Source organism: Myxine glutinosa, chromosome 2, assembly GCF_964187855.1.
Source record: "Myxine glutinosa chromosome 2, kmMyxGlut1.1, whole genome shotgun sequence".
In the NCBI taxonomy this organism is placed as follows: Eukaryota; Metazoa; Chordata; class Myxini; order Myxiniformes; family Myxinidae; genus Myxine; species Myxine glutinosa.
This window is the reverse complement of record NC_136262.1, coordinates 30,366,003-30,379,948: the sequence shown is the minus strand read 5'-3', so window position 1 is coordinate 30,379,948 and position 13,946 is coordinate 30,366,003. Positions and strand designations below refer to the sequence as shown.

The 13,946-nt window shown below is 46.2% G+C and overlaps 1 protein-coding gene across 1 annotated transcript in view; it reads left to right on the top strand.

Annotated features, from left to right (window-relative positions):
• LOC137421931 (uncharacterized) overlaps nucleotides 1-13,690 on the top strand; it is a 30,416-nt gene extending 16,726 nt beyond the window's left edge. The window contains exons 4-5 of the mRNA XM_068108528.2: nucleotides 6,598-6,714; nucleotides 9,812-13,690. Coding sequence (XP_067964629.2) covers nucleotides 6,598-6,714; nucleotides 9,812-12,368 — 2,674 coding nt within the window. The 3' untranslated portion in view covers nucleotides 12,369-13,690. The remainder of the gene's footprint in view (nucleotides 1-6,597; nucleotides 6,715-9,811) is intronic.
• The last annotated feature ends 256 nt before the right edge of the window (nucleotides 13,691-13,946 follow it).

Sequence of the window (13,946 nt, the reverse complement as noted above, 5' to 3'; positions counted from 1 at the left end):
CTAATATGGCACTTACAAAATGTAGGACCACTTTGGCCTTGCCTTGCTGGACAGCTGTGGTAGCTGATATGGCACTTACAAAATGTAGGACCAATTTGGCCTTGCCTTGCTGGAGAGATGTGATAGCTAATATGGCATTTACAAAATGACGTCAAAATGTAGGACCAATTTGGCCTTGCCTTGCTGGAGAGATGTGATAGCTAATATGACATTTACAAAATGACGTCAAAATGTAGGACCAATTTGGCCTTGCCTTGCTGGAGAGATGTGATAGCTAATATGGCATTTACAAAATGACGTCAAAATGTAGGACCAATTTGGCCTTGCCTTGCTGGAGAGATGTGATATAGCTAATATGGCACTTAAAAAATGACGTCAAAATGTAGGACCAATTTGGCCTTGCCTTGCTGGAGAGATGTGATAGCTAATATGGCATTTACAAAATGACCTCAAAATGTAGGACCAATTTGGCCTTGCCTTGCTGGACAGCTGTTAATAGCTAATATGGCATTTACAAAATGACGTAATCCACCACAGATTGTTTGGAGTGCATGTGCACAAACCCTTAGTAACGAAATCTATCGATCAGCCTGGACATATTTAATGCTGGCCAGTTAAGGATGAGAAAATTTAAAAAAATAAAAAAAAACTTTTCAAGAAGCTGAAAATACTTGTAAACATACATGCGAGAAAGGGGTACACCCCAACACAACAAAACAGTTGGAGAACTTCCTGATCAACTCGTCCAAAGAGGTGATATGTTACAGTCCGTATCATATGGTATTGTAGAATCAAATGTTATCTCTGGAATTTGCCACGAATCTTTACCATGGTCATGGACCCAATCTAACCTGGCTCCGTCATCCAGGACGCCCAATAATAATAATAATAATTCATTTATTTTGTATAGCGCTTTTCATGAAGCCCAAAGGCGCTTTGACAGAGTGAAAAACATAATGCATAACAAAACATGAAAACAACAATTGCAAAAAGACAAGAATCAATAGGGAAATATTGTTACGGATCGCGGTTAGATGTTATTTCGACCGAGCGGTGGTGTATTACCGCGACCTAACAGTTATTCCCCGACTAGACCCCGATTCCACCCAGACGTTGACCAAATCGCGCTATGCTAAATCAATGATGGAAAGGACACAACGACTGGGATAGATGAAACGACGCAAGGGGTACAGTTCTCAAGACCTCCGGAGGAGGATATAATTACAGTGGGGGATAAAAGGGGTAGATTACAAGGTAGTGAGGTAAAGGCACAGAAGAGATAGGCACTTAAATACAATCTTATTTTTTCCCAGACAGACCACAGACAAACGGGACAAGGCTGACTTACACAGGGATTGATGGCAGGAAGGGACAGGTAGTCGATAGCACAAGGTGCACCTTGGCTCGGGGACAGGATCAAGCACGGTCCAAGAGATGCAGGGAGGTCTCACTGCGCTCGGAAGGGACGTCTCTCTTGCTTCAAGCTCAGCGCGCATCTGACGTCACCTCCCTCTTCCTGCGCATGCTCAGCGGGGAGTGACACGCCCTCGGCTGGTTGGCTCCGCCCCAGATGGGACCGGTCCGCCGCTTCCATTGGGTGCGGGGGTTACCGGGCTCCGCCCTTGACGAGGAGCTGACAGGGAGCCCCTATTTGGTAACCCCGTCGAGCACATGTTCGATGGCGGCTCGCTGGGAAGGCCTCATGCCCTCCCAACACCCCCTACCAACCAAGCCGGAGTGAGGACGCGCACTCCCTGTGCACGCCGCCGCCGTTGCTGTTGATGTTGTTGTTGCTGAACCGTGAGGAAGAGCTGCGGGGAGGCATTGGGAGGTCCTAAACTTCCTAACGGTGCCATACAATCACATTCTGGTGCAACGAAGGGTCAGAATTAATGGAAACGAATCCTTAACTGACATAGACTAAGAATAACTAGCAAGATGTCCTATAGTTGTCTACGTGAGATGCGGTGAACCTGGGCACGACATTTAATGGGGGAAATAGGGGGAGGTCGGGTCTACAGAGTGTTGTTTACAGAAAATGGGACTAGGGAATGGGGGATTGGGGATAGTTGGGAAGTATTGAGGAAATAGGGGAATATTTACAAGCGGATATGGATGGATGCAAATCCCATATCCGCAACAATATTTACAGCAAAAGGAGGGAGAAGGAGAAGTGATAGTCAGGGGTTAAATGCTGTGGGTTGAATGTTGAATGCAGTGCTGAACAGGTGGGTCTTTAGTGATGTTTTGAATGTGGTGAGTGAGGAGGAGTCTCTGATGGTGTGAGGTAGTGAGTTCCAGAGGGTGGGAGCAGCGATGGAGAAGGCCCTGTCCCCCCAGGATCTGAATTTGGTCCGGATGGGGGGGGCCAGGAGGTTGGTACCAGCAGAGCGGAGGTTGCGGGTGGGAGTGTGTCTGGAGAGGAGGTCAGCCAGGTAGGATGGGGCCAGGTTATGGAGGGCTTTGTAGGTCAAGAGGAGGATTTTGTACTGGATTCTCTGGGAGATGGGGAGCCAGTGAAGCTTGTAAAGGACGGGGGTGATGTGGTCACGGGTCCGGGAATGGGTGAGTAGACGGGCAGCGGAGTTCTGAATGTATTGGAGTTTATTGGTGATTGTTGAGGGTGAACCATAGAGGAGGCTATTGCAGTAGTCCAGACGGGAGGTGATGAAGGCGTGGATGAGGGTTTCTGCAGCCGTGGAGGAGAGGGATGAGCGGAGACGGGTGATGTTTTTCAGGTGAAAGAAGGCTGTCTTTGTGATCTGTTTAGTGTATTTGTCGAAGGAGAGGGTTGGTCAAAGATGACGCCAAGATTCCGGATGAGAGGGGAGGTGGATACTGGGATACCGTCGATGTTGAGGGCAAAGTTATGGGTGGATTTTGTGAGCGTTTTTTGGGCCAATGATGATTATTTCAGATTTATCACAGTTACGTTTGAGGAAGTTGATTTGAAGCCAGGATTTTATTTCAGAGATGCAGTTTGTCAGGATAGAGTGGGTGTCGGTGGAGACGGACTTGGTGGAGATGAAAAGCTGGATGTCATCGGCGAAGCAGTGGAATTGGAGACCATGACGGTGGATTAAGTGACCGAGGGGGGACAGGTAAAGGATGAAGAGGAGGGGGCCAAGAACTGAACCTTGGGGGACACCTTGGGGGAGGGGAACAGTGGGGGATTTGCAGTTATTGATGGAGATGAACTGGCGTCTGTCAGAGAGGTATGATTTAATCCAAGAGAGGGCAGTGCCGGTAACGTTAAAGGTGGATTCAAGTCGGGTGAGGAGGATGGTGTGATCGATGGTGTCAAAGGCAGCGCTGAGGTCGAGGAGGACGAGAATGTTGAGGTTGCCAGCGTCAGAGGAGAGGAGAAGGTCGTTGGTGATTTTGAGGAGAGCAGTTTCAGTACTGTGGTTGGAGCGGAAGCCGGATTGGAATATTTCATACAGGTTATTGGCAGAGAGGTGATGTTTGAGTTGAGCGGCTACAGCGCGTTCCAAAACTTTTGACCGAAAGGGTAGGTTGGAGATGGGTCTGAAGTTATTTAGGGTGTCAGGGTTGAGTCCAGGTTTTTTCAGAATGGGGGTAACAGCAGCAATTTTGAGGGATGGTGGGAGGAGTTTGATTAGCCTGTAGCCTGTAGACAGGGAGGAGTTTATTGTTGCAATGATAAGTGGAGAGAGAGCAGGGAGGGAGGCCTTGACAAAGCTGGAGGGGATGGGGTCAAGAGTGCAGGTGGCAGTTTTCATTCCTATGAGGAGTTCAGAGAGGTCAGTAGGGGAGACCGGGGAGAATTGAGACAGGGGAAGGCAGGATAATGGGGGGCAGGTGGTTGGAGGGGGAGCGGGTGCGGCGGTGGTCAAGCTGTTGTAGATGTTGTCAATTTTGCGTTGGAAGAAAGAAAGGAAGGAGATGCAGTTGTCTACTGTGAATGACTGGGTGGTGGTGTCCAGGGGGCGGAGGAGTTTGTTTATTGTCGAGAAGAGTGCTTTTGGGTTTCCGGAGCCAGAGTGGATAATTTGATAGTAGTAGGCGGAGCGGGCGTGGGAGAGGGCATCTTTGTAGTGTTGTAGGTGGTCCTTGTAGGCTTGGGAGTGAACTGTGAGACCTGTTTTATTGCGGAGTCTTTCAAGTTGGCGAGCACGAGTTTTCATCAGGCGGAGTTCAGGAGTAAACCAGGGAGCAGAATGGGTGAAAGAAACTGTTTTGGTTTTTACAGGCGCAAGCTGGTCAAGGCAGGAGGAGAGAGTGTGGTTGTAGTAGTCAGTGAGGTCGGAAGGGGTGTGGAGGTCAATGAAGGGAGAAGTGGACATTTTTTCAGAGAGGGTGGATGAGAATGAGGTAGGTGAAAGAGCGTTTAGCTTACGGAAGTTGATAGTGCGATAATGTCTTGGTGTTGGGGTGGGGATGTTGATGGTCATAGTGATGGCTAAGTGGTCAGAGAGGGTGAGGTCAGAGCCAGAGAGATGGTGCAAATTTAATCCAGTGGAGTAGACAAGGTCCAAAATGTGACCACGGATATGCGTAGGAAAGTTGACATGTTGAGTGAGGTTAAAGCAGGTGAGTAAATCAGTGAAGTCAGTGGTTATTGTGGAGTCAGTGGAGTCCATGTGGATATTGAAATCACCAAGGAGGAGGATTGAGGGGGAGAGGGAACATAGCTGGGTCAGAAAGTAGGAGAAGTCAGACAGGAATAATGGGTGTGGTTTGGGAGGGCGGTAGACGACAGCCATGACTGACTGCGTGCGACCAGAGAGTTTAAAAGCCAGGTGTTCAAAGGATGAGGATGAGGCGATGGGGATGAGGCTGGTCCTGATGTCTTGACGGTGGATAACGGCAATTCCACCACCTCGGCCCTCCGAGCGTGGTTTATTGATGTAGGAATATCCATTGGGTGTGGTGAGGTTGAGTGTGTAGTAGTCCAGAGGTTGTTGCCAGGTTTCGGTGAGACAGAGAAAGTCCAGTTTGTTATCCAGGATGTATTCGTTCAGGATGAGGCATTTGTTGTTGAGGGACCAGGTGTTGAACAGGGTGAGCTTGATGTTGTTTTGAACAGCAGGGATGAATTCAGGTGATTTAGCCAGGGTTCGCAGGCAGGAGGTACGATTTTGTGCGTTGCCGTGACGAGGTGCGCTGGGACGATGAGTGGGAGTGCGCTGAGCCGACCAGAGGACGGGGATGGAGTGACCTGATTGTACATATACAAACTTACGACCGGAGCCACGGTGAATGTACCTGGGTCGTCGGAGGAGTCCATTTGATTTGATGGCAGAGATGCATGATGGGGTGGAGCGGGTATTGAGCAGAAGGAGCCTTGCGGCGGAGTACTGCAGAGCCATGCCAGGCAGGAGCGGAGAGACGAGATGGGGCCAAGGTTGAGGAGGTGAAACAATGGTCCCAACCCAAGGGAGCAGGCCCAAGGAAACGAAGGAGACGAAGGTATGACCATGGAAAGGGTTAATGCAGTGACCAAGACCGACTCATATCCCATCCCGAGGATTGATGACTGTATTGATAGAATAGGCCCAGCTAAATTTGTAACTAAATTTGACTTGCTGAAAGGGTATTGGCAGATCCCTCTTACTGATAGAGCCAAGGAAATCTCGGCTTTAGTCACACCAAATGGGTTTTATCAGTACAAGGTTCTTCCCTTTGGATTGAAAAACGGGCCTGCTACATTTTAACGGCTGATTAATAAGCTTATTGCAGACCTTGAGGGGGTGGAGGCTTATCTGGATGATGCCATCATCCACACTATGACCATGGAAGATCATATTAAACAAATTCATGCATTTTTCAAGAAACTGACCGAGGCAGGGTTGACCATCAACTTATCGAAGAGTGAGTTTGTAAAGGCACAGGTGGTGTTCCGAGGCCATGTAGTAGGTCAGGGTCAGGTGCAACCGGTGACAGCCAAGATAGAAGATGGGAGACTCTTGGTTATGCCAGTGTGCCAATGACCTTGGCCTTAGGCCCCACCTGAATGTTGGCACAAGGTGGAAGACTGACAGCTACGTCCCTGAGTCAGGCATACGGATTAGCAGTAGTATTGTAAAAACTCCTGACCATATGGTCCCATGAAAGGCCAAAGGTTCATAGACAAGGGCGTTCCTCGCAAACCTTCGTGCTTCTTAACACTAATGGGAAGGTCATACCTGGGGTTTGGCGATGGCCGCCGCTATAGATAGCTACCTGTCTCATATCATCCACGGATATTCCTGGTATATCCTATATTCTCGTGAGTCCGATTTGCAGAACAATTATGGTTAAACAGAATCGACGAACAGAACAAATATGGTTAAAGATTTTGAAATTACCACTCTTTCATCTAAATTCTGAACATTGTTTGACTAATTGAATCATGGATTTCGCGCCATCAACGGCAGGTTAAAAGTGCCCGGTCGGCCAAACGTAGTCACTGAAAATGCAAACACGGCGCATGCACAAAAGGACTCATTATATGACTCGGAGTCTGTTGTCGATTTGTGCAAGTTGGCTGGAGAGAAAAAAAAAAAAAAAAAAAAAAAAACTTTCTGGACTCGTGCGCATTGCTTCCAACCTTGCCCAGTAAATATAATATTCCATGCTCCTTTCGTTGTACAGCCCACAAGCACGTGGAAAGGGAAGTGCTTGCATACAGAGAAGTGAGCCTGGGAAGGAAGACACCTTGAAGACGCTTCATGAACGACTTCGGCAGCTGGAAGTCCTTGCTGACAGCAGGTGAGCGAGTCGTAATGATGTGAGGATTAACAAGCATAGATTACGATTTGAAATAAAATATGGAGTAGATAGATCACGTGAATGGTCGAGGATGGAGAGCTCCTTTCCAATTGAACATGAATGTTCAATGTTGCCGGAGTGTCAGTAGGGAAGGAATAATGACAAGACAGAGAATTGCTTTGCGATACATGAAGTCCAAAAAAAAAAAAAAGACATAACTCTGGAAAAATTGACGAAATGCACTGAAATTCGAACTTGTTCTGTAACGAAACATAATAAAGTCATGTACCAAATTTCAGTTGAATATGTTATAGGTTGAGGGGGAAAAGTCTGAAAAACCACAGGTGGGATGGTTAGACAGGCTGCGAGCAAACCTATAGTCCCCTCCGGTGAAACTGGTATGGGACTAATAAAAAAGCAGCACATTCGTGATAGTATTTTTTTCTTTATCAGCTCTATGAGTGAAGTCTTTGGAGATCAAAAAGGCAAAAAGTCCATCTTTATTAGGTACATGAGAGTATGTGATATTGACAAGACAATTTCGGAAAAGTCGTGTATTGTTCTGCTTAGCATTCACATACGAGTCCATAAGCGCATTATGTTGGGATCCCAAGCTCATATCATGCATGCCATATTCATTTCTTCATTGGCATTGAAATTGATGTTAAAGTGCATCAATGCACTTAAGACCCAGAACAAGCTGGAATGCCCTTAAAAAATTACAATCACTTGAAAAATTCTCACATCTTCACCAGAATCGAATCGTCCTTGTCACACCCCTGTGTCCACAAAGTTCCGTCTGAATCAGTCCATAATCTAATCTATTCTACCTCTACCAGATAGTAGTTTCATAAAGATCGGAGTAAAAATGGACATACAATTAAAATAATACCGTTTATTGTCCCGTATCCAGGGAAATTCCTCTTTTCAAAAACACAATGACAGAATAACAGACCAGACAAACCAATATACAGACTTGGCATTTAATATGGAATATTTTTTTTGTGGGGGTGAACTTACTTTTCAAGATGTCTTAGAACCAAAAGTTCATTGGAATTATGTTGAAATTATTCTAGATTTTGTTAATGTGACGTTTAAAAGAAACAAAAACCACATTTGACATTTCGAAACAAGTAAATTGATCCTTGAAAGTGATGTAAACTGATATCGAACTCAATTCATGGACAGTACTGTGTTAAACTTCTGTACGTTTTCCAGAAGTATCTCTTTATTTTGCACATTAGCCAAAAATGTTTTTTACAAAAACAAAAGTTAAATTACGACTGGGATTACGGACAGTAAAATTACAGTTCAGTACTTCGTGTAACCCCCACGAGCATTCAGGAGAGCACGTACACGTTGAGGCATGCTGTTCACGAGATTTGCCAAGGTTTGGACAGGAATCGCTTGCCATGCAGTGACAATAGCCTGCTGCAATTCACGCACAGAGGTCGGCTGCTGGTCCAAGTGGTCGATTTGACGCGTTAATTCTGCCCACAAGTTCTCTATCGGATTCATATCCGGGGACATGGCAGGCCACTCCATATGCTCTACACCACGGTCAGCAAGAAAGTGTTGGATCATGCGAGCACGATGAGGCCGTGCATTGTCATCTTGGAAGACAAAGTTTCCTCGAAAGGCTGCACGAGCAAATGGAAGCAATGTTTCTTCCAGAATGGCCCTGTACTTGAACTGGTTCAGGTTTCCATTCAGAACAACCAGGTCAGTTTTGCCCCCTGCATGAAAAGCAGCCCAAACGGTCACCCCACCACCTCCAGCTTGGACTCTTGGCACTATACAATCTTTGTTGTAGGCTTCATGCACTTGTCTGCGCACTCGGACGTGGCCATCTTGACGATAGACCAGAAATCTAGACTCGTCACTGAAGATCACGTGATTCCAGTGTCCTGGCTGCCATTGACGGTGCTCTCTGGCCCACTGCAATCGGCGCTGGCGGTGTTGTCTGGTCAGGCGTGGCTTTCTCAGGGGACGCCTGGCATGATAGCCTGCTTGAACCAGTCGTTGGTTGACTAGCCTTCTGGATACAGGCACATTTGTCAGTTGCTGCCACTCAGCCCTAAGCCGATTAGCTGACTTGGTACGGCCATTGCGGACTAACCGGTGCAGCTGGCGATCATCCCTCCTTGTGGTTCTGTGGGGACGTCCTGGCCTCAGTATTGGCGTAGGGACACCCCACTGAGCATTTCGTTTCAGGATCTTTGACACCTGACCTTGAGTGATGGCATACTGCCGAGCAATAGCACGCTGTTTCATGCCGTAATTTCGTAAAGCCACCACTCCATGACAAACAGCATTGTCGAGTTGACGGACCATCTCCAGAGGAAGCGGCAATAACTTTTGGAGACGTGCAGCAGTTGTTTTCCACTAATACAGAACGCAACAACCCTTGTATACCCGACTGTGAAGCCAATCATCAAATGCACCTGTCCGTACATTTTGCCACGCCACCTGTGATATAATCCTGTTGTTGACTTCTTGCTGCGACACACAATCAGTGACATGGTTCTTTTAACAAATAAATCACCAAAGTGTAAAAGAAACTCACCAGATTGATATACTGAGTTAAGAAAGTAAACCCAAGTCAAGGAAAAAAAAAAATTCCATATTAAATGCCAAGTCTGTACTTGCGAATGTTCAATTTCACAAGTAACGAACAGACAGACAGGAGAGAAAACAACCTCAGTCCTCCTTTGATGGCGGAGGTAAAGAGGAAGGGAAAGTTCCAGGCAGTAAATATAGGATCAACCACTTGTAGCATCTAGGCTAACTCCATACATTTGGGAGGGAGGCTTGCGGACCAGGCATGAGACAGTATGCATGTTAGAAAATGGTAATCTTACATGTCCCATGTTTTAAGATATCTGCAGCGTAACCTTTGTGATCCTTTCATGTATCCAGAATAATGAAGACATCCTTTTTAACCTGTAGCTGTAAACCTAATACACATATTGCTCTTTATAAATCTGCTTTTTCACATCATCTGCTGCTTTTCTTTAAACCACAAATTTGGATAGCAATTCAGTCACCTGACAATACTTTTTCATGAAATGAAAAAATGAAATGTCACCTTCAACAGAGCACGGGAGGCAGCTGGTCTACGAGCAAAGCTGAATGAGCTGCGACATGGTTGGCTGGAAGAGGAAGGTTACCGCCTAGAGACCCAGCATTCCCTGAGTGCGGCTCAAAGTGAGATTCACCATTTGCGTAGTATGTTGTATGCACAGCGGTCTCACCAATATCCCGAGCGCTCAGGCTCCTGTCTCCAGCAGGTACTCACATCCCCCAAAAACCGTGAAGGCACGAGTAGGCGAAGGAGCTCACATACAGGGAGCAGTGCAAGCCAAGATGAAAAGAAAGGAGAGAAATTCAGTAAAAGAGACGAGTCACAAGAGGGACTGAAAGAAAAGGAAAAGACAACTATCAAAGAAGAGGCAAGAGGAGAGAATGAAGCACAGAGCATCGCTTGTAGTGAAAGAAAAGACATCAAAACACAAGATCTGCAAAGCGAAGCTAAAATGAAGAACTATGTGGAACAAGACTGGAGACGGGTCAAAGGGTGCGCTCAAGGAGGAAAGTCCTTGTCCACTAACGTGCTGACAAATAGCCAGACAATCTTCCCGACGACAGTGGCAGTAACGGGTCAAGGGTTTGCCGATAATGTTAATTCACAAGCAGCAGGAACCTGTGTGGAAAGCCATCGTATGTTCACAGAATCGCTTGTCGAAAACAAGGTTGGAGTCGGTCCATTATGGAGTAGGCAAACCACAAATATGACGTCCGCTCGGCTGCGTAATGCAAGGAGAATAAGGCCTGTGACAAGAAAGGCCGCTGCAGCCATGGCAGCTCTTCGTTACGGAACCCCTTCCCCATTCCTTGGGAGTGGCCGAGGCTTGGGATGGCCTTGGGAACAAGGCAGTGCAAAAAGTGACGTCGTGGAAGCCACACACACACGGTGCCGGGATCTAGGAACACAGACCGAGGACATACCGGGTCAGTTTTGGGGAGTTGTAGCACCTTGGTCTTCTTTGAAGGTTGCACCCACCACCCAGGACAAGACCTGCAATGCAAACTTCATTGGTATTTCCAGTGCCAATTGTAACCTCAACCCCAGCTCCAGCCCTACTCCCAGCGCCAGCACAAGTTCCAGCTTATTGACGGGTCCTGTTTGCCACTGCAGTCTCATGGGATTGTCAAGACAAACCGAGAAGAATGTATTGAGCCAGAGATCTATGGAAGACCTCAGCCTTGACCATTTGTATCCCACGACAGCAACGATTGTCTCAGCCTCACCAACAACCTCCGAGTCATTGTGCAACAGTGAGAGCTACGATTTTGAAACACGAGGCAAGTTGATAAACCACTCAGGTGACTGTACCACCGATTCTGTCTCGATTATTTCAAGCGACTCATTCACAACTTGCAAACAGGATAGTTTGCTGACACAGTCTTTCGACCTGACCACTCTCGCAGAGCCAATGGTGGAGCAGTGCGTGGATTTCCAGCTACTTGGTGAGACTTTGCCGAGTGAACCAGAGAGCCTCAGAAAGAGTGATGACAATCATGCCTTGAAGCAGAATCCAGAGAAACTGTTGAAGAATGTAGAACGCTGCAGATCTAATCAAAGCACAATCTCAGACCTTCTGGCAAAAAAAGATACAAAGGTAACTTCCACTCTGATTCGTATGGAAGATGCCCATGAAATTTCAGAATCGGTGCCGGATACCAATCCACCAGAACATATCCAGGACACACCTGGACACATGTTGGTGGGTGCTAGAATAAAGCGAGTTCAAAGCTTTCATCAAGTTCCACAAGCCTCAACTCCAGCCGACTCACAAAATGTATCCTCTGCTGAACCACAAACCTCGGTCGTATCTTCAACATTAGATCTTGTTTCAACTCTAGACACAAATGTATCTTTGTCACAAACCCACATCCTTTCCCAGGTTCAGGCCCCATCTACATGTCCAGTCTCAGATTTTGAAGTTTTAACCCCAACCCTACACCCAAACCACAGTCCCTCCAAATCAGGGGATCCAGAATTAACATGTCTTCCAGGTTTGGACTCATCCCAGTCCTCAGAATTTCTCCCAACACCAAATCTAAGCCACACCAATTTTCAAATTTCTGACATTTCACCAGCAGAACAGCGAGTCTCAAGACCAGCATCTTCGTGTTCCACGAGTTCTGAAACCCTGGATCAGGGAATGATGGTCCCGGTCGGCACGTGTGCTGGTTCTTCAGAAACACGGCACACCCGTTCCTCCTTCTGGGTTGAATGGCTGGCGCTGGTGCTTCCTGCACTACCTAGTGTGGCTTGGCTAGCCCTACGACACCATGGCAGCTCACCCGAGCCACTGTACAACTTTGGGACATTGCTACGTGGTTGCTGTGCACTGGGTTTGCACAGATTGAGAGATGCAGGGGATAGAGAGGAAACGGAACTATCAGCACATCAGAATGAGAGCACGGAAGAGGGGGTTTGTCACAGAAGCGAGCCAGGAAACAGAATTGCAAATGGTGGACACACAGATAAGACAATCGAGGGTGTGTGTGAAAAGGGGAGAGGAAATGAAACCAAAGGTGAGGAACATGGTGGAGCAGATACTGATGAAGAAGATAGAAAATGGTGATTAGGTGGAGTGTAAAACAGCATCTTTAGATCGATTGATTTTTGTTCACATGATGTGATTATAGGAAGGAAGCCTCCTATGGGGTAGAGCAGAATGAGGATGCTGACCAACAGGTCAAGAAATACAGCACCATAAATCTTATAGTCACAATGAATAGCAGAAAAATGGCTCCTTTGAGGAGTCAATTGACCTTTGACTTGAAGCTGGGAAAGCTTTGCTCCTTTTTACAGCACTTTTCCATATTTACCCAGTTCAACCACACTGAAGCCTGGCATTGGCTTAACGGTTAAGTTGGCTGGCTTAAGATTGTAGGGTCTTGAGTTTGAGCCCGTCGTGCCATAAAATCAACACCAGGTGGGTTGACTCAGCCTGTCATCCTTCTGAGATTGGCAAAATGAGTACCAGCTTACTGGGAAGAACGACCCATTTGAATATCCTACGTTGGAATGGTGACCTGTCCAAGATTGTGCCCAATAGCCGAGGAAACTGCTTTGGCAGGCCTATGTATCTAAAGATGCAAAATGAGTGGTATTCTTCTTCTTCTTCTTCCACACTGGCCGTTGCAATTCCCAGACTTTTGGTTGCACCTGTATCTGCAACTTAAACACAGCTTACTTTTTACTATGCTGCTATTACAGGCATTATCACTAAATTGTTGTTTTTTTTTATCTTTGCTGACCAAGAATATATTTATCTCAAAGTTCTAGAACTATTTAACCATACAGAAGTTTATGAAATGCTCTCAAGATTTCCCATCACAGTGAAGACCTACATGAACCAATTTCTCATGGGTAAGAAAGGTCTTTGAACACAAGGAATTTTGAAGACATACCATACATTGATTAAAGATACCTCCCTGTTATACTGACACCAATTGTGTAATGTAAAGAGGTTCATGCAAGATGTGAGATGAGAAAAACTTTTGGCCTTAAAGTTCTGCTTCAGCCAAGTGAATATTACTTGGCTTTGTTTTCATCATGATGTGAATGCAAGCTGTACATTTTGTGCATTTCTATTGAGACTAAAAATGAACGATGCATGTTTTGATCAATCATCCGCCAAAGACTTGACGCAGAATAATTTTGGTGTTGTAGTCTCACAACCAACACCCATGATCAATTTGAGTATTTGTAATGCTATTGCACTGTATATCGATTATTACGTTTCGTTGAATCTTCCCACCTTGTGGTTACAAATGCATACCTTTCTGAAATGTTCACAGCCAAGCTGGATGTGATGCTTTGTGATCAAGTTAACTTTCCTTCATGGCTGCTTATCTTGCCTTTTCATGCTTATCATGTTGTGTCTGATATTACAGAAACATGAAACCAAGGTGTCTGCCCTCATTGGTATCATCTCTGGAACAGAGTATTGAAACGATCACATGCGTGCGTCAAGTCAGATGATAAAACTTATTTACATGTCCAACTAGAACGGCACTCGGTAGAGCGCAAACCTCCGCCAGGCTGAACAGTTTATGGTTTGTATCCCAATGATAGGCCAGATCTGTTCTTGTCACCTAAACAAATAATCCACCGAATTTTGTCATGTCATCCATAACTTATTGAAATATCATGT